We start from the raw sequence: 21,771 nt of genomic DNA, 5'->3' as shown, positions 1-21,771 counted from the left end.
TGGGAAAGTGTAAAGAAATACAGGCCAGTTAGATGGCTCAGCAGGTGAAGGTGCGGCAGCCAAGCCTGAAAAAACCTACATTCAAAATCCAGAGCCCACATATGGCAGAAGAAAATTGACTTTTGAAATTTGTTCTCTGACCTCAAAATGCACATTGTGACACACATGCACCCTACACTAAATACATGTAATTTTACAAATTTAAAGAGTACGGAAATAGAAGGGGAAAAAAAGACTCTAAATTAGCTTAGATGTTTTGCTATAAGATGTTCTCCCCTTTAAAAACTGTGCACAGGTACCTAGCATTTACTGGGTGCTGTCTGTAGGCCAGGCTGACGGTAGTTTCCCTGTGTTAGCCCATCAGACTCCCATCCCTTTAAAATGAGCACTATTACACTGTAGAGGAACTGTGGTGAGATATCAGGGGTTTGCAAGCACCAGACCAAAACCATTTTCAAAAAATGAACACAATGTCTCTTTCCACTTTCACTAAGACTTTTGCACTGATGGGAGAAAGTGATAGCAATAAAGCTACTACCACTGGGCACAAACCAAGATAACAACAGTACAATCTGGAATATTGTAAGGTCAGTTTCATATAGGAAGTTCCAGGTATCCTGGAAAGCACTAATTACATTAACTCTTAAATTCTTGGGCACAGATTGCAGTGATATGCTGACCAATGAAATTGGAGGTCTTTCTGGAGCTTGTACCACTAAAATAGGATGGTTACCTCAGAAAAAGTACTTCTGAAGATGTTTGAATGACAATCTGCACCAACTGCTTGTTGTCACAGAATGCCATTATACTTGAAAGAACAACTAACTGAACTCAGTTCTATGGTTGTTCAGATTTGAGGCCATACTTGGCAGGCATTCTCTCACAACAAATATACTAAGGCTCTGACTTGAAGGAAAACTGTTGACACTGTCTGTGTTGTACTGATAACATTCGGCCTTTCAAGCAAACCTTAAACTTTGAAAAGCATGTTATAGTACTCCTATGGCCATCTGAGGAGAACTTTACTTCTATGGGGCTTGGGGATCAAACTCTAGTCATCAGGCTTGCACAAGCACCTTTACCTGCTGAGCCGTCTTGACAGCCAAAGACTTTGAGTGATCTTAAGGGACATGAGTTTAAAACTTAGCATGGACTCAAGACAGGACAGCATGAGGGTTTCTAGCTTTTGGGAAGGAGATTGCTCCTGCTTCCAAGAAAGTGTTCAAAGACCAGCTCCCTCTTTTCCTGAGCAATGTGATATGGATGTGAACCCTGGAATTACGACAGTGATTCTGATCCCAAAGGGAAGCCAGAGTGGAGGCAGAAGAAACTGAGACAGCATCAGAGCAGTTAAACCCAATTACACTCAAGCTCTGGACACCCAGCATAGCTCTGACTACTGGAACCACTATGACTTGAGGACTCGATTATTTCCAATGTGAAGACTTCTAAGATAAAGCATCCTGTTTCTTTAAACTAAAATTACAAAAATGAATATGAATGTAAACATTGGGCCAAGTGAAGGAAAAGGGTTATCATGAAAATCCACAATGGATTTAAATAGCTTCATATGGAAATAATATTATTTTAAATTACCTTCTCAGTGTTCTTGTATTTTTCCCATCCTTTCAGCATTTTCAGCCATTTGGTAGTTCTTTCAATTTCCAGTTGCTTTTGCTAAAATAAAATTCAAATACAATGTTAGTGTTTGTTTGACACTCTTTACTTATAAATCACAATATAAAAAAAAGCAAAAAAAATGCTTTTTGAAATTACACTATTCCAGAGAGCAAATGCCCTACCTAACTTGCTTCTAAGTGGGTTAATGTGACACTAGCATCAACAGCAGCCAAAAGCTGAAGTTAGGAATCGAACATAATACTTGATGTGAGTGAGAAGACAGCAAAGGGCTTGTTTGTCATTTCTAATGCTTTAAAGACAATCACAGAAACTCCTACGTATACTATAGAAGTTTTTTTTAAAGGAAAATTTGAAGTATTTTGCAAACCAACAAAAAACAACTACAAATTTCAATTCTATTTTATCTAATTTTACTCAATTCTAGCACAATCATGTTTTTGATGACTAAGTCCATTGTTTTAAAAAACTCAATTTAGTTACTATGTGATTAATATATAACTAGCTCTATGCTAGAGAAATAATAAACAACAATGAGTCACCAGAGACTCCTCATGTGCTGACAAAGGAGACACAACACTGTGGCAGGGGTTCTGACATGATAGAAGGCTAGTTAGTGGCAATGTCACATGGAAAAGGCTGTCAAAGACCCTACACAAGGAGCTGAAAGATTATTATGGGATTTATCTGGTGTGATGTGGGATATGTGTGTTTCTGATACCATTCTGAACCCTACAGAGCTGACAGAAGTTCCAAAGTTTTAGGAAGGAAACAGGCCACCATAGTGAACTGAGTCTTGTGTGTCAAGCCTGAGATCTGCAGCAGAGCTGAGCACTGAAGCAAGTTAACACAGAAAAGGCTTTGCTCCTCTCTTTTAGGGTTTCTAGGAGAAGAAATACTTTTTTTCCAAGTATTTAGGCCTGAGTGCATAATAATTGTGTGATAACAAGCAATGAAAAGAGAAAACTACCCAAGAAAGGCAACAGTTCTGCAGGTTCATCTTGTACTCCAAGGATGTATGCTTCCCTTAGCCTCCTGAGGCATGTCTGTCACTGAGGAAGCAGATACAAAGAGCTTAAGGGACAAGTCTAGCAAGGGCAGAGGTATTCAGAGCAGGCAGGTGGGCTTTCTTTGGGCCCTGTAGTCACCTTCTTCTGTTTTCAGCTGCCATCCTGTCTTCCTTCTAACACAGGCAATCATACTTCCTGAATGAAAATTATGGCTCCTTACTGACTGGCTTTACTCCAGCCTCAAACAGGCAGTATGGGGGCAGATGGCACACACCCACCACCAATAATTTTAGATCTAAAAGCATAAATCCCCAAAGAAAATCCTGAATTTAAGAAGAGATCCTCACCAATAAAATTTTTTTTAATAGAATTTACCTTCAGGTATATTCGTAAAACTCCGTAATTACTTTCTAACTCTTTAAAGTTTTCTATGAGTTTTTATAAAAAAAAAAAAGATGATCACTTGTGAGCAAAAGAACGTTAATTCCCATTTTTCAAAAGGCTAAACACAGTCTTTATTATATTATTAGAGATAAAATGATGCAGATGGTTCCAGAAATATGTTTAATTTTAAAACTCAGTGGGGCACTGAAATCTAATTAATGTTCCGCTAAATGTGACTTTAGAGAAGGCCAAAATGAGGAGAGACTGATCTAAGCTGCCATTTGCTGTGTTGTTATTCCACATTCCCTCCTTTGACTTCTTAAACCACAATCGCCTTCTCCATCAACATGAAAACACCCAAATAATCCAAGTCAGGACAAGAGCATGACACACACAGCCCACACACAGATGTCTCTTGATAGCTTTCACTTTTATTTCTATGAATTACCAATAAATCACTTCAGGGAATGTCATTCTTTTTTTCAAAGATACACTTTCATATATTAATGTTTGTCATATATTAGAGTAGTTTAAATGCTCCGCATCCTGCAAGGACAAAACATACATACACACAACATTAAACATGTTTTTCTTTCTTCTACACATATAAAAAACTGAACCTTGGATAATCTCCTAGTATAAGAATTTAGACTTAGATTAAGCTTAAGTGCTGGCTCCGAAATACTATCATTTCACGACCCCAGACTTTCATGCATACAGTCTCCCTCTCCAGTCCAGTCAGTAATTCACGGCTAAAACCATTTTCTTACCAAGTATACTGAAGCTGATTGTTCTAACAATTATTTTGAAGAAGTAACTGAAACCACACATGACAACTGTGAACTTAAGAGCCCTAGAAAACAGGCTAGAGCACCAATAAGTCACAGATTCATATACACCAAAATAAAAGTAGATCACAACAGTATGTCAGGATTTCTACCTGAGATTTTAACAGACACTTTCAACTCAAATCTGTTGTCCTGAACTGCTGGCTATTCCCAACTACTGCCATGCCTCTCTGACCAAGGTCTGCCACTTGTCTGCTAGTGGTACTTTTTCCTCACCACCTGTGATGGCTCATGCTTACTGCCAACTTGACAGGATGGGCGACAATACTCTGGGTACAACTGGGAAGGAGTTTCTAAACTGAGTTAACTGAGGCTGGCTGGGGTCTGAACCTGAATAAGAGGAGAAAGTGATCTGAGCCCTAGGACTCATTTGTTTTCCTGTGACTGCCTTGTATTGGATTAAGGTCTCTTTATTTCAAAGCACAGCCGGGTGAAACACAGGCCAGAGCTAGGTTAAGAACCCAGCCAGCGCGGCCAGAACAAAGAGAGGGCCGCGTCCCCACCTGCAGCCCCTTAAGAAGCCCCCTTACTTCATTTCGGCTTTCCTTCACCCCGCCCTTATGGGCGAGTCCCCGGGTCCACCTGGTACCTGCCCCAGGACTATTGGGCAGGGCTAGGGTGACTCCCTACAGCCTTGTGGCAAGATGTTCACACTTCTGCCACCATGACTTCCCTGCCATGATGGACTGCACCTCAAACTGCTAAACCAAGCCTTTCCTTAGCTGTTTTTGTCAAAGCAATGAGAAAAGTAACTATACAGCATTCATCTGGCAGGTCAAATGCCCAAGGTCTAAAGCCTCTCCGAAATGCCTCCATGTTCAAGCTAATTCAACTATTCTCTCAGATTTCATGGCATGGACCAAGGCCCAGCTTAGCCAGAGTACTATTCTATCTGTTTATTGATAGAGTCTATCAGTCTATCAGTACTCTTCCTGTCTGTTTCCCTTGGTTCTCCATTCTATAGAATGGAAACTACTACACTTAACACATGTACTCCAGCTGCCTAAGTGTTCAAATCACATTATTGTTATTAAAGTCTTAACTGCTTGACCACGGAGACCAAAGCATATGTCTATCTTTTAATTTTGTTACCTAAAACAACAGTTGTAAACAGTTTACAACAGGCAGGGCACAGGCAGCAATGTGAAATAATTAGTAATGTCCTGTGGCTACCAAAGTAGAGTGGAAAGAGTATGAATATGAACTGTTGCCTCAGATAGGAGCTTCACCATGTAATACAGAAAGAACCACAAGAAATTATAACATTAACCCCATGTAACACTATGGTTGACAGATAGTTTCCAAAGTGTGACAAAAAACAGAACTGCTGGTGTGTGTGTGTGAGAAGCTCACACAGCATGAATTCTGTTGGCTTACTTTTCTTAATTTTCTTTTGGAAATATTTTAAACCTATATGAACTAAAAGAAAAACCACATCATATGTTTCTTCATGGAAATCTAACAAGTATTAATCTTTTGCCAGATTTTTATTTTTTTTGGGGGGGGGGTTGGTATTGTGACAAATCCACTAGAAAAATCACAGACATGAGCACATCATATCTAAATATTTCATATGTAAATATTTCCAAGGATGCAGTCATTTAAGAACAAAAAAAAATTTTTAATGTTTTTTTTTCCCCAGAGACAGGGTTTCTCTGTAAAACAGCCCTGGCTGTCCTGGAGCTGGCTCTTTAGACCAGACTGGCCTCAAATTCTCAGAGAGCCACCTGGCTCTGCCTCCCAAGTACTGGGATTAAAGGTGTGTGCCACCACTGCCTGGCCAAACAAATCCTAATTATTGCACCATTCTTATATCCAAGAAATTTCAAATTCAATGATTATTATCTCATAGCTTATACACTAAATTTTCTATTGGTCTCTCAAATGGTGGTGGTGGTGGTGGTGGTGTGTGTGTGTGTGTGTAAGCTGGGATTGAACCCAGGCTTCACAAACTGACTATAGCTCTGTCATAACGCCTCCATTACCATCCCTCAGCTATGGGGCTTCACCGGCTTCCAGGTTGGTGATCACCTGACATTCTCAGTAGGATCTCATACTTGCAGAGGCATAGAACCTCTGTTCCTTACTCCATACATATTCCATCCAGCCATTCCTGAGAGGACTGTCTTTTAGTAAATGGGTCTAGTAAGCACAGCACTTAACGTTCCATGAGCTGTTCTAGCCAACCCAAGCAGCAGGTCATGTGAACCTCTCTGATTTGTACACCATAGGTTAAAATCATCTGAGCTCTCAATCTGCATTAACAAGGGAGCAATCTGGTGAGAACTGAGCTACAGGTCTGTAACAACTCTCCACTGGAGAAGCTGCTTACATATGGGGAGAAACTCAAAACATATGAGGTGCTCTATATAATGTAAATGATGAGACTAGTACAAAGTTTGGTTTTTGCGGTGTCATACATGTGAGTAAAGTTGCCGAGAGTCACCCATGCCTAGATCTCACCAGCAGAGGTCAGGAGAGGATAGGAAGTATAGGACACCTTGCCATTGGAAAGCACAGTCACTTATTAAGACTTGATGCTATGTAAAATGAAGGTATACATTTTAGAAGAAATAAAGGGGGAGGCTGGCAAGATGGTTCAGGGGTAAAACACTTGCCTACCACTAAGCTGAGAACTTGAGCTCGATCTTCAGACTTCACGTGGTGGATGCAGAGAATCAACAGCCAAAAGTTGTCCTCTGACCTATACATGCCTACATTGGTACAGGTGCATATATGCATATATGTGCACATATACAATAAATAAAATAAAAAACTTAAAAATAAAAGGCTCTCATATTTTATATATTATACAGAATACTACACTGCATTTCGGGGCTTTATCTATGAAAATTCATAGTTTTATAAAACCTTTCCTCCTTATTAAAAATATCAATAAACTCAAGGAAATAATATAATCCATTATTAATATTGTTCTCTACAGGGTAAGTATAATGAGTGTATTTGTTTAAGTGCCTGTTTGGTGGAACCCAAATCATTTTGCAAACACCACATTAATCCTCTTATGAGGGAGGATTACTGTCCCTCTTTTAAATGGAGAATGGCCTCCTATAAAATAACGCATGGCAGAGCTAGAACTGAAGCCATGATTACTTGACCAAACAGACAGTAATACAGTAAGTTCTAAGCACCAAGAAGCACAGCTTCAGCTGCAAGCTTTATAGAGTGTAGACTTCAGCAAGCCAATCATTGAAATGAAAAAAATACAGATAAATTTTTATTACCTGTCTACAATGGCAGAGTTTGGACACTACATATAGGCAGACACTACAGAATGCTCCTTCTAACCTTAGACTAGTTTGCATGTGTTCAAGCTTGAGTCCATATAATTATATATAATTGTTAATATATTACTAATATACCATATATTGATTACTATATTATATGTTATGTTATAATATATATATACATATATAGTAGGCCATGGGCCTGGTGAAATAACAGGAAGAGTCAGAGCCACCTGCTGCCAAGCCTGACAACCTGAGTTGTATTCCCAGTATCCACCTGGTGGAAGGAAAGAACCAACTTCCACATGTGTGCTGTGACTACACACACAAATGTGTATGCACACATATATAAGCATGCATACAGGCACGGGTGTATTCACAACAAATAAATGCAGAAAACATCAAAGAAGTTCATAAGATAAACAAGTGCACTGTGTAAAAGGGCTCTAAGGCAGAAACTACCTCAACAAACTACCTCAGAACCCTCTTACCCCAGGACAGGGCTGACAAGTAAATGTATAGATATTTTAATAGTTTTTGAAAAAATAGTAGGGAGGATTTCACAGTGTACCCCTGGTGGCCTGGAACTCTCTATGAAAACCAGGCTAGTCTCAAACTAAAGAGCTCTACCTGTCTCAGCCTCCTGCGTGCTGAGATTAAAGGCGTGCGCCACCATGCTTGAAATTTTAAATAAATTATTAAGCCATACACATATTGCTTTTTAGTGATTCCCTATTAAGACTTTAAATGGGAAGTTAATTAGTTAGATACATACTTGTATTGGGTAAGAGTCTTATTATACAGCTCAGTCTTATAAAAAATTAAACAAACTTAATTTTAAGTATGTACCCTCCACTAATTTTCCTTACATTTCTTCTTTATTGGCACATTTCTTGACTTATCTAATTACTGGCTTGAACTCTTAAGATTTCTTGACCAAAAATTACAAATAGTGAAGGAGGAGTTGGAAAGAGAAGTCTATACTGGATTAATGTATTGTTATTTTGCCAAATCTACCTAGCCTTTGTTTAAAAACAATGACTTCAATTCTTTTCGCCCTAATCTTTCAAGTTCAAGACACTGCAACATCTGAAGACTCACCGGCAGCTTTTAAGTCAATATAGTTAATGTTATAAAGGTGGTGTGTGACTCATATAGATTACAACCCAGTATGAGAAACAAAGTAAATTTTCAAAATATCTAACACATAAATTGTGTCATGTACCATACAGAAAAAACAAAGAAGATAATTAACATCAGGGGGAGAAAGAAGTTCCCAGTTTTAGATTAGATGACCATGAACAGTCATATTTTGTAAATGACATTAGAGTAAATTCTTGAAGGCACTTAAAAGGCCGAGCCTTGAAGCTACTATGAGGACAGTGAAACAGCCCACAAGAGGAAGAAGCCGGTGAGAAAGCACCCCCCACCCACACATTCAAGACACTAGGGAGCCAGCAGCTGAATGAAAGAAGGTAGCACAAGGGCAAAGAGTGAGGTCCTGTAACACCTTAAGGATCATTCTTAGCACTGTGCTCGATTATAGATGTACAGGGAAGGTACGATGAGGTTCTGATCAGAAAGTAACAAGCTTTTAACTCATCTTAACAGGATCGTTCCAATTGTGTGAAGAGATAAGACTATGAGAGAAAGGGGCAAGGACTGAAGTAGGAAGACAAGAAGCTCCAAAAGAAAAGTTATAGTGGACCTGAGTAGCAGAAGCAGAGATGAAGTCAACAAATTCTGACAGACCTAGATGGCAGAGCTCACAGCATTGGTTTAGAGATGAGACAGGCGTCTGAGAGAAGTCAAGGACAGACAACAAGGAGTTTGGAAGAAGCAGCACCTGCATACTGTGATGGGCACATTTGTCTACAAGGCAGATCTGAGGACCAATACTGCTAGGCCAAGGAAAATATTCAAAACCTAAAAATATGGCTTTCGTGAGGCGGAGGGAGGGAGGGAGGAGGAGGGAGGGAGGAGGAGGGAGGAGGGAAACTATTGTTTAGTTAGAGACAATCTGTAATGGCTACAATAAAATTTGAGCTGAGGAACATGGAGGAGAGCAGAGGAGGTTCTGTGGTGGTATCAGTGAGTCAGATGATTAGGAAAGCAGGGCACTACACACAAAGGGACTGTCAGGAGGCAGAGGCAAATCCATAGGTTACCACTTCAAACAGTCTGATACAAAGTTCCCCCTAGGGCAGACTTCACCATCACTGCCTCAGCCTCTCATGTACTCTTGATCTACAGACTGCTTTCTTGACCACCAGCCTACACATTATTTCTGCTGTACTAAAGACCTGAGTCTCACCAATCGCCTCCCATCTCCTGTCTCCAATGACAGCTCTAGTCACTGGACAGAGGGCTTCTCACAGGCGACGGTGGTGAGGGTGGTGAAGCTTTCCTCAGGCCTGGGACTCTAAGTGGTAGTCAGTCCAGGGCAAGACACACATTACTTGGTGATGTAGCTGTTGAAAGTTCCCTGTCAAAGCGTCTAGGCTATGATGCTGCCAGAGAATCTGGCAATCTTTCACCTGCAGGAGGTGGTCACAAGTGTTCTTTATATACGCAAAATAACAATTCTGTTTAAATTTATGGCTTTTCTACAGTTTTACTTTTCAGAAAAATTTGATCTTAGAATATTTTCCTAAAATATTTTTCAAATTATAATTGTAATTTTACCTGCATTGTCTGAAGCTCAGCCCCCTTCCCCAGTAGAATACACACAAACAAAACACCTCACTTTCATTCTACAATTCATTTTGGAAGAGAAATGGAGGCATAAGGAGATTCTGAGCAATTAAAACTTCTGATCCCTACTACTTCCAATGTATACCAAGGTGCAGAAACAGCTCCTTGCTAAGTAGAGTGGAGAAATGTTTTAAGAAGAGCTGACAGACTTACTATGTATGTTACTTGTCTAATCCTTAAAATGTCAGAAGTTAAAGCAGGAAGTAACTTGGAGAATACTACGCCCCCTTTCCCTACTGTTGACACCTAGTTAGGGCTAGTTTCCTATTATTTAAGGTTGGGTTTGGAAGGAGGTGTTCAAGCTTGAACATCTCTTTCAGATGATTTTAAGGTTTAGTTGGAATAGACATAGTTAAGATGTGATATTAGTAGATTATTATAACTTCTTATAATTCATTTTTATGATTGTGAATTATGGATAATTTACAGTCAAGTTTAAATCCTCTTTAGACTAAAAGAGGAATTGTAGGGAGAAATGCCAAGCTGCTTGGGGCTGACATAGGTGCCGCTGACCACTCGGGCGTGATCACAGTGATATAACAGGGGTTTAACTATCAGAGAGGCATACATTCAGCCCTCTCTTTTTCACTCTCCCGGCTGGCTGGGTGAACGAGCAGGCATCCAGTGTAAACCTGGTCACTGGCTCCATTTCGAGAGTACTTTCTTAATAAACTATCTGTTATCAATCTAGTTCTGATCCCACATTTCGTTCGGCTTTAGTTAACTGACAATAAGAAATGTTCTAGTCATTACTTGTGGGAAGTTGGATTAAAAACTCATGGACAGTTACTTTCTATGGACCTACTGGTCTAGAATGGTGCTTTACTTTACTATCCAGAGGGTACAAAATGATCACTTGGGATGCCTTACTCCTAACAACTTACTGTCACATCCATAAATGAGTCTAACTGCCAAATCTCATCAGAGAAGCTTCTTTTAACAGAGGATGGTGATTAACACAGACTCACAACTGTTCAGGTGTGGAGAATAAGGGACTGTGAAATGCTCAGTCCACAAGGGGACATCTACACCACATCCTCTCCTCCTAGGCTCAGAGACAGAGCCAGTAGATATTACAAGGAAACTGTTTTCTGGGCACTGCAGAGCAATTGTCGTATATATGAGCTCACAACAGCTGTGACAGCATGCATAAGATCTGCACAGACTCAAGCCTGACAAATTTTCAGAATGGAGAAGGGAGGTAAGCAGAAGCCACATCCCTAGTTAAGAAGCTATTGGCAGCTGGTAGTGGTTGGGAGAGGAAGAGTCAATTTTCTTTAAGGGTTGACCCCTCTTCAGTGAAGGCCACCCATTCAAGAGTATCTGGGCAGCACAAATTGTACTTGATGGGTTTAAAAACAAAGGACACAAAGTTGAATGGGTATGGAAGGAGGAGACAAAAATACACTGTGTGTACTTTTCAAAGAACTAACAAAAATGAGACAGAGAAAACGCAAACAACTGCCCCTCTCCCGTGCACGCGCGCACGCGCGCGCGCACACACACACACACACACACACACACACACACACACACACACACACACAAGATGGATGGTTGGGTTGGTGAGTGGTTGGGTGGATGGATGGGTGGATGGGAATTCCTGACACAGAGAAGTGTTTCCTACAGGTAGAATGGTCAAGCTGGGGATGAGCAATTTTAATTCCTTTCTTAAGAGCAATACAAATTCTAACAATGCCAGCTACATACAATACAGCACTCAAAAATCACAAAAAGATTCTGTTCCTCTAGAGGCAATTCATCAATGACTACAAATAAACAAAGAACCACACTTACCCGGTCAGCAGTTGCATTGTGATATGGGAGCTCTTCCTCACTGTAGAGAATAACAACATAAATGAAATGGTTGAAATCAGAGCAGATTTTTACTAAGTATATCCTACAGGCATGTATCATATGTAATATGTCACTATAAGAGATGCGTTTCATGTTTCCATTCCACCAAATTCAAAAGAAAATGACTGGTCTATAATAACAACATCCCTCATCTTTAAACACAGTAATGACTATCCTACAGTGAGCAATTTGAAGTAAGTCTCACTAGCCACAATCTGACTACATAAAAGTCATGTAGCTATCTAGTGGCCGCCACGCTGAACATCTCTATCATGGTAAAAAAAAATTCTGCTGGTGAACACTGCCCTAGACCAGGGGTCAGCAACTCCAGTCACAGTAAATAGTATGTGATTCACAAAGCCTAAAAAGATTTACTCTTTCTCACAACTACTTGGACTCTAGTGTAGTAGTATGTATGTATATAGCACTCACAGACGATGGGAAACTAAGCTCTACAGAGCTGCTACAGAACCAAGTGGTAAACTAGCTTTGGCCTTGATACATAGGTCAGTCTGCCAGCCTGTGCCCTAGACTGTCACTTTCACTCTTGGATCCAACTACTACCTAAAATAAACCACTGTTTAAATTTTTGCATGAAGAAAAAAATGGAGCCAGGCCTGGAGGAAAAGGACTGAAACACTAGCTAATCAAGAGGCCAAGTAGAAGAAAAATATCAAATTCAACACCTTCCTGGGTTTTGGTGAGTTCAAAGCCTGCCTGGGCAACTTAGTGCCCATCTCAAAATAAAATAGTAAAATGAGGATTGTGGGACCAGAAAAGATGGTTCAGTTTGTAAAGTGCTTGCTATGCAAGCACGAGTACCTGAGCTCAATCCTTATAAACACACAAACGATCAGGTGAGCACCATGCGCAGCATGGTGGCATTCACTAGGGAGGCAGAGGCAGATTTCTGAGGTGTGGTGGCCAGCCGGCCTAGTCTAGTTGGCAAGCCCTAAGGTACAATGAGAAACCTATACCCCCCCCAAAAAATTCAGTTTGATGGCTTCTGAGAAACACCCAAGGTTGACCTCTGGCCTCTACATACAAAAACATCTATACACATGAACCCATACATGTCCTGAGTGTGTGTGCACACACTCATGCACACCATACAAATACACATGAAGGCTGAAGATGTAATTCAGGGGTAGGGTCTGGTATGTGCCTGGCAAGAGTGGGATCCTAGGTTTAATTACCAATATTAAAAAAAAAAAAAAAGGACAAGAAAAAGAACAACTGGCTTCAATTCAAATGGACTTGTAAATTAAAAGAAAACTTCCACTTTTAGTCTGTAAAATTAAGCTTTACTGTCAAAACTTCAACAGAACTTTTTTTTTCTTTTTTTTTTTTTTTCCCTGAGACAGGGTTTCTCTCTGTAGCTTTGTAGACCAAGCTGGCCTCAAACTCATGGAGATCAGCCTGCCTCTGCCTTCTGAATCCTGGGATAAAGGTATTTGCCACCACTGCCCAGCTTCAACAGAACATTTTTAATATACAAAAGAACAAAACCAGGCTGAAGATATGGCTCAGTAGTTTAAAAGCACTGGCTATTCTTCCAGAGGTCATGAGTTCAATTCCCAGCAACCACATGGTGGCTCACAACTATCTATAATGAGATCTGGTGCCCTCTTCTGTCATGCAGGCATACATGCAGGCAGAACATTGTATACATAACAAATAAATCTTTAAAAAAAAAAAAAAGAAAAAAAACATTTCTCTGGTTCATGTATGCTATCACCTCTAATGCTAAAATATCCTGAGAGTCTTATATTAACTGTCAGTAATAAAGTTTTTCATATAAACAAAGCTAATTTCAGCAACTTTCTCAATAGCATGGATGTTTTGGCAACAACACATGCATATTCTTCCTTCTGTTTCCTCTTGAGATCAAGTGGCATGACTTTTAAGAACATGACAGATTATTATTCAAGAGCTAGCATTTTCTATGTCATTCTTTGCTTCTCTGAAAAGTCCTTAGATGAACCATTTAGCCATAGCAATGAAACAGACAAAAATGGTATAAAAGCCAAAAGAGAATTTAAAGAGAAAACCCAAATCCCTCTTTTCATAGATAAGAAAATAACCATTTTCAATAAGTCATTTAGCCTAACACAGAAATATTTGATTCAGCATAATTCAGAGCACTTAAATAACCTTCAGCTATTGCCAGAATGTACAAAGCAGGGCATGGGCTAAGGAAATAGCTCTCAGAAAAACAGAAATTCTAAAGACTGAATATAGTCTTCAGCTCTAATATGGAGACAGCAAGTTTGGGTCCTCATATCTTACACATAAAACTTTCCATGTGGAACCTGTTGTGTTCACAGACCTTGCCCTCCTCAAGTCTATGGGCTGGCATATGCTGAGGCTCACAGCCACCTGTGAATAGAAGACGTGCCTCACTAAGAGCCCCATGTGTTTCCAGAACATTCACTGGGGGGGTCAAGGTAGTCAGTGAATGTGCTAAACAGATGTGTACCATAAGTCATGTTTGCTTAAACCAAAAATCTGTATCTTCTTCTTTTCTCCCTTCCCTCCTCTCTCCAACCCTCTCCCCCTCCTTCCCTCGCCTCTTCCTTCCTTCCTTCCTTCCTTCCTTCCTTCCTTCCTTCCTTCCTTCCTTCCTTCCTTCCTTCCTTCCTTTTCAAGACAAGTTTCTCTGTTTAATCCTGGCTGACCTCAAGCTCACTCTGTAGATCAGGTTGGCCTGCCTCTGTCTCTCAAGTTCTGGGATTAAATGCATGCACCACCACACAGGCTCCAATAATCTGTATCTTGCTACCTAAGTCACCTTCAAGTAGAAAAGATGAAAGAGCACAGTCTGGAATATACAGATGAGTATTCCTTCAGGTCAGCAAACCACAGTCCACACAGGTCAAATCTTGCTGTCTATTTTTGTAAATAAAGTTTTTTTGTTTGTTTGTTTGTTTTTGTTTTTATGGGGGCACTGTCATTCTTACTCATTTAGACACTGTCTGGGGTCATTTTCACACTACAGCAGCAGAACTGAGTCATGACAAGGTCACATGGTCTACAAATCCAAAAGCACTTAGTACCTGGCTCTTGGTAACACATAACTACTACCTGTCCCTTGCGTTAGAGCAAGGGACAGGTAGGATTAGGATCTCAACCTTCCTAATGCTGCAACCCTTTAAAACAGTTTCTCTTATTGAGGTGAGCCCCCAATCATAAAATTACATCATTACTACTTCATAACTGTAATTTTGCTACTATTATTAATTGTAATGCAAATATAGGATTCCTAATATTCACACCCCTGTAGTAGTCACAACCTACTAGTTAAAAACCACTGCTTTAGAGACTAGGCCCTGCAGACACCTGAGGACTGACTGCCCAGAGACAACACTCAGCCCTTCCATATAAACAGTAAGTAAATACAGCAGTCATCAGAAGAAAGACAAACACTTGAGCTGGCATGTTTTTCATCTGGATTAGGTTTTAAATGTATTATTAAGTAAGTGTGTGTCGTTTCTCAACAATTCACAGGAATATTTCTGTAAATGTGAATAAACATTCACTTGGAAACCTAATTTGTTAAAATAGTTAAAATCAGGTGGAATATATTGACTATATGTAAGACTGATAAAAGAGTTCTCAAACCTTTCTAATCAAAATGGATAATCTTGATAACAAGAGCATCTTTACTACAGAGTAGTAAGCTCCTGCGGATCTATAAAAGCATGGGAAATTATGGACAGTCCACTACATTTTATAAATATACAAATTTGAGTAAGTAGTTGAGCATCTGATGCTCAGTGTTAATTTGATCTCCTCTATTTTTGGTTCAGCTTCCTTTTAATTCTTTCTCCTATTAAAAACTTGTGACCTAAAAGCATTATTTATCATTATCCAAATACCAAGCATTCTTTGTCCAGCAGAGCTGTGGTAGCTAGTTCTGATGAAAACATTTAAAGTTCTACAACCACTTAAGCAAGGTCAACTTGTCCACTCTGCAGCTCTAACTCCACCACAGGCTGGCTTGCCAATTACATTTGTACGTACTGTGAATGCTATTATCAAACCAAGTCAATCTATACTGTGTTAATTATTGTTACTCCTTTATATGTCATAACAAAGACTTTAAGTTTCTAAAGCTATATCTAGATATGAACTCAACAATATCCAGAGAAGGCTCGGAGGTTGTTCTTTCTATTGTATTGACAATGAATTTAAAATCTAATTTCAATTGCAGCAGCAATCAAGATTTACACATAGCTTAAGACAGGAGAGGTGCTCTTTTAATCAGGTGTGAGACAAAGTAATATCTGGATGCTTACAGCAAAAACATTATCCAACAGTCCGATAGATAAAGTCCCATCTTACTGTGGGGCAAGCAATAAAAGCCACCCACAGCAAACGCTGGGGGAAGTGCTTTGCTGACAATAGGCCCTGTCACAAAAGTCAACTGATAAAGCCTAATGTCACACTGGAATCCACTCTTCTGCCTCATCGTTTTCATTTGGGCTTCTGTTTGGAGACTACAGCATAAAGCAGGCTGGGGTTTGTTTGTTTGTTTTTGTTTATGTTTTTAACGAGCAACATCATGAGTACCAATACCAATCAGTCTCATTTTAAAAAAATATGGTGACCTTTGTTATCTTAGTAGGTATGTCTATGGAAGTAGCCATTTTGGTCTCCTCTGTAGGTATCTCAAAGCACTTACCCTGTATTTCTCTCACTAAATCAAAACAAGGCAGTACTCTGCAGCAATTCAGAACATGGCTCTGGAGTGAAACCTATCCTAGACCCCCATCCTAGGAGCTGACACTGTCAATAAACCTGAGGCAATTTATTTGAGCTCTTTGAACCATCTAAAAACTAGAGAAAAAGAACTCACCCCAAAGATGTTTTGAAGGAATAAATATTTAGAACCCTGCTAGACACACAAAGTGCTCAATGAGCAGTAACTAATACTATAAGGTAACTTATCAGTTGACATTTTCCCCACCACAAATGACTCCACCTCAGCCCAAAGTTAAAAAAATAAAATAAAAACAAACAGGGAAAAAACAAAAATAAATAAATAAATAATCCGACTACAACTTTCCAACTGACAAATGTAAGTTAGGCTGTTGGGCAAGAACATATTTGTTTATAACACTTAAATTTGTTTCAACTGGCAAGAAAGAAAATTTAGGTAATTAACAGACCCTCTTGGAATACATGGATTTTTCAGATGCTATCTGAACTATACTATAATTCTAAAAAACACATTACCATATGGATGGAATGGTCAAAATGAACTGATTACATCCCATCTTCTGAATCAAAATCTAGTACAGAATCCAGAAATCTTTTTTCAATTGATTCTAATATGCAGACAAATCTGTGACCCACTGAGCTTAAGAGTCTTCATGAACAAATTGTACTTCAAAATTTGATCACATCCCAGTTCTGCACTTGACTCACATAAATGTACAATGGCTTCCCATCAGAGTTGTGGCTATGTTTGATAGTGATGAGGAAAGGTAGGAGAAAAGGGAAGTGGAAGAAAAAAAGGGGGAGAGATAAAAACAATGTGGCAGGGGGTTGAGGAGAGAAATTCCATTGTAAGCACTACTCTCTTGCCTATTGAAGCTCAAAGTCTTCAGATTATAACTACCCAGGAGAAAAATTTGGATAGGTACCATCTCTAAGCATAATAAGAGCTTTATGAAATATTCCTACACTTGATTTCTTCAAAGCCTCAACATATAATATATAAGGTAATTTTTATTCTTTTCTCTAGATGAAATATAAAATCATTCACTGATGAGAAGCCAGCTGACAGACAAAAAGAATACACACTGCTAACAGACACACCAATTTACCTAACACTAGGACCTAAACAAGCAGATTGACATCAGTTTGCAGGATATTTTTAGCAGTCAAAATCCTGTAACTGAATTACTTTATAGTAGTCTAGTCCTCTCTCTCGTCTTTATAGACCATAGTCAGGATAAATAGAGTTAATTTTGAGAAGCAATATCATGATTACATTTACAACTATAAGGAAGATCAATGACATTTTTTTCACTGTTCATTTTTAGGCAATACTCATTTTCTAATTGCTACTTGTTTTAAAAATTCATCTTTATAGAATTAAATGTTTTATAATTATTTTAAGAATATAAAATGTTATCCATGTGTATTAACTCTGCTAAATTATTAATACAACTCATTTTACACATTTACTGTGCTCTTTACAAAACACAAAAGATATAAAGGTTATATTCTTAACTATAGCTCAATTTTAGCCACAGTAGTAAAAAATGATAGGAACCAAAAGGTATACTAGAGCACTCCTGGAGTCTTAGAAAAATTCTAAATTTAATAACAGATAACCATAGAAAAGATTGTAACTGAAAAACAACAGCTTTCAACCTGTGTGACTTACTGTAAAAAGCCAAATCTATCAGTGACTTTGTAAACAAGATAATCAGCGTCTTCCCAAGGCTCAATTTCTGCACCTTCTCGTCCCTAAAACAAAAGATGACAAGAGGAGTTATTTGGAATTTATAATACCAAGTATGTTACTGAGACATATCAAACATGAGTATTCTTTAACTAAACTATTTTTGGCCATGTAATCACTGTTCCTTAGTTATTAGCTATGGAAGGTACTGTGTCAGCAAGAGCTAACATAGCTGCTTTTTCATCAAAATATATCCTGAGAGGAGTCATTGAGGACACAAAAGCTACTGCAAGAGAAACTGACAAACCTTAAGTTTTAAAGTGAATTATCTAGAACAGACCTTTCAACAACCCTCTCACAGAAGGCAATGTACATTGTGTTTTTTCACTGCTTTGTTCCCAATTACACCGGCCCTGAACCCACTTATTGCTAAAATAAAAAATGACTCCCAAATGGGTGTGGTAGGACATGCATTTAATCCCAGCACACAGTAGGTATAGGCAAGTGGGTCTCTATGAGTTCAAGGCCAGCCTGCTCTACACAGTGAGTTCCAGTCAGGCTGGGTAGAACCTCATAGCAAGACCCTCTCTCCAAACAACAAGAAAGGAAGGAAGAAGGAGGAGGAGGGGGGAAGAGGAGGAGGAGGAGGAAGAAGAAGGAGGAGGGGGAGGAGGAAGAGGAGGAGGAGGGAAGGAGGGAAGAGAGAGAGAGAGAGAGAGAGAGAGAGAGAGAGAGAGAGAGAGGCCGACTTGTCTGCAGTACTGAACATTTAAGGACTACTTGGCAATGGCTCTTGTGCTCTCTATCCTCCCCACTTGCATAGCACTGTCCCCTGCTGATCCCTTGCAGTTCTCTTCATGCACCCCAACTCTCTGATGATTGCTTTCATAGGTAACTCTTAACTGCTGGTGTTCCCACAATTCTTTCCTCAGTTCACCATTCTAAATACTCTTGGTATCACTTACTCATAGTGATGATTTTAGGACCCCCAAATACAATGTATTCAAATTTTAGACTTGTAGACACTTCCCTTTAGGTGTATTTTAAAATGTCTGCTCCTAGATTATGAAAAGTGTTCCCAGGTTCTACCTTGGGATAACTACATATGGGTGAGCAGATGGGTAGTGGGGAGAGGTGACTGCAGGTATGAATAAACAGTACTACTTGCTTATTCTACATTAGCTACAAAGTTAACTAGTTATCTAGGTTTTTCATGGATGATAATGACAACTAGCCAATGCATTGGGAACTCTGGGAACAAGACTGAATACGGCCTGAGTGCTTCCCTGAAGGAAGGGCACAGGCCAGGCAGTTATTTATAATTTCATGTTCCTATTAACCTCACAAAATATATATTAAAAAGAAGATACACAAGTTCAAGTGATGCAGATGTAGAACATGGCACCTACAAATAAATGTTATGATCCATTAAAAGAGACAAATAAGGAGAAATTATTGATAACAAATTGTTGATAATCTTTTACATCGAAACCAAGAAAGATTCATGATAAGGTGATACAAAAGGAGAAAGGGGAGGAGGAAGGTTTAAGTGGGAAAGGGGATAGGAGGGTAAAACAGAGAGGAGGGGACAACCAACACTCAGGATGTCTATAAGGGCCATAAAGAAATCTGCTGTTTTATAAACATCTCCCTGTTGGCTAGCTTTCTTAGAAACAGGAAGTGCTATGTAGGCTAGAGAAGGAAATGAGATCAGCAGTCCGATCCAGCTGTAACTCTGAAAGCTACAATGACGACCAGCCTGGCAATATGTGCCCATGAATGCAATAGTGGCAGGAGTGTTATGGGAAGTCCTAGCTTACATCTGCAGGACACAAGCATCACTGAAGGTGGGTGAGGGTAGGAACTCAAGGCATGAATTATGAAAGAAAGCTGGCTACTGACTCGATTTCTGGTTTAACTATTTTTATATGGCCTAGGACCACCACCTGAGGAATGGTACCACCCACAATGGGATGGACACTCCTATATCAATTAACAATTGAATAATCCCTCACAGACCAACCTGAACCTGATTATACCATTCCTCAATTAAGGCTTCTCGCCGGTAATTCTGGACTGTGTCAAGTTGGCCAATTAAGATAATCAAGACAAGGGTGATCAACTACTTTCTAATTGTATTTCAGGCCCACTTCACAGAAAGAAACACATGTCTGATAAAGCAAATCTGACTAAGACCCACAGCTGGGGCAGTTCATGTGCCCCAGGGGTAAACCTAATACCATTACTTTACTAAAAGACACAGTATCAAACTGCCTTCTACATCCATATCTCTCTATACCCACAGATGAGTGCAGCTTCAGTTCTCATCAGAGAAGCTTCCTTCTGTTCAGCTACCAATGCACAAACTCATTATTGGTCAAAATGCAGCCGGTAAGTGTTTGAGGGATGCTCAAGCGTCAATCAGCTATCTATATCACACCTGTTCTCCTCCAAGGTACATGAACATTGCGGAAGAAGGGGCCAAAAGGCTGTTAGAGCCAGAGGTCAAGGAGGAACAGGATAAAAAAGTGTACTCAAGAGTCCACAGCAGTTGTGGCTGTCTGCATAACATTCAGCCAATCAACATTCCAGCATGGAGAGGGAGTGGATCACAAGCCTCCATCCTGAGCTAAGGAGCTACTGACAGGTGACAGATGCCAGGAAAGAAAGAGCCAGTTTCCTAAGAGGTGTGGTCCCTGGTAGGCTGAGCATGTTCCACTAGATGGGTGCACAGCCATGTGTATATGGGCAACACAAATTGGATTCGGTGAGGGAGGGAGGGAGGGAAGGAAGGAAGGAAGGAAGGAAGGAAGGAAGGAAGGAAGGAAGGAAGGAAGGAAGGAAGTTGGGCATAGGAATAAGAGGTGCTGAGTGGGAGAAGTTAGAGGAATAGGAATGAATATGATAAAAACACATTGTATACATGTATGAAATTCTCAAAGAATTAAAATATATCAGAAAATGAAAAAATAGATTTCATTCTGACAATCAGGTCAAGTGCTAGTTTAAATTTATAGGAAACATAAATACAAGAATCTGAGATTCACAACAAATTCATAGAGTACATATAAAAACTATTCTATAAGAAAATTTAATTGTACATATCCACTCTCTCAAGTATTTAATAGCTGCCATAAGTAAAAAATTGTTCCAGGTATTTAGCTTACAGGAATAAATCAAACAAAATAAACCCTGACCCCACAGAGTATAAAAGGAAGAGCAGACAACAAGCAAAATATATCTCACACTGATGTAAGTAGTGTTAGGATGAAACAGAGAGTGCCAGCGGGTGACAGGCATTCAAGAAGGACGGGTCTGAGATGTGAAAGGAGTGGGCAGTGGGGTCTCCAGAGGACAGGAGACAAGAACTGCATGAGGAAACAGCCAGTGTATAAGTATAGTGGCCGGCCAGCTGGCCAGACAAGTCTGGGAAAACAGCTAAAGGGAAGGAAGGCAAAAAGGAGAGAGAGAATTCACAGAAACAGAGGAAAAAGGAGTTGAACTCAATGTTCTCACAAAGGAAACAAACTCCTTGTTATTTCAGCTGTCCAAAAAGCAAGCCCTTTTCTATTTATATGGATTTTTTAATAAAAACCTACTCAAAGAATAAATATAGA

General features: G+C 39.5%; 1 protein-coding gene across 2 annotated transcripts in view; it reads right to left on the bottom strand.

The window, feature by feature from the left end:
• The window catches only part of Usp6nl (USP6 N-terminal like), a 135,687-nt gene that overhangs the window by 42,898 nt on the left and 71,018 nt on the right, over positions 1 to 21,771 (bottom strand). For both annotated transcript variants that reach the window (XM_027405161.2, XM_035442832.1), the window contains 3 exons: positions 18,137 to 18,219; positions 11,680 to 11,719; positions 1,597 to 1,677 (listed from right to left, as the gene is read on the bottom strand). In XM_027405161.2, the coding sequence (XP_027260962.1) occupies positions 1,597 to 1,677; positions 11,680 to 11,719; positions 18,137 to 18,219 (204 nt within the window). The remainder of the gene's footprint in view (positions 1 to 1,596; positions 1,678 to 11,679; positions 11,720 to 18,136; positions 18,220 to 21,771) is intronic.

The sequence above is a fragment of the Cricetulus griseus genome, chromosome 3 (assembly GCF_003668045.3).
Source record: "Cricetulus griseus strain 17A/GY chromosome 3, alternate assembly CriGri-PICRH-1.0, whole genome shotgun sequence".
In the NCBI taxonomy this organism is placed as follows: Eukaryota; Metazoa; Chordata; class Mammalia; order Rodentia; family Cricetidae; genus Cricetulus; species Cricetulus griseus.
This window is presented reverse-complemented; position numbering and strand designations above follow the sequence as displayed.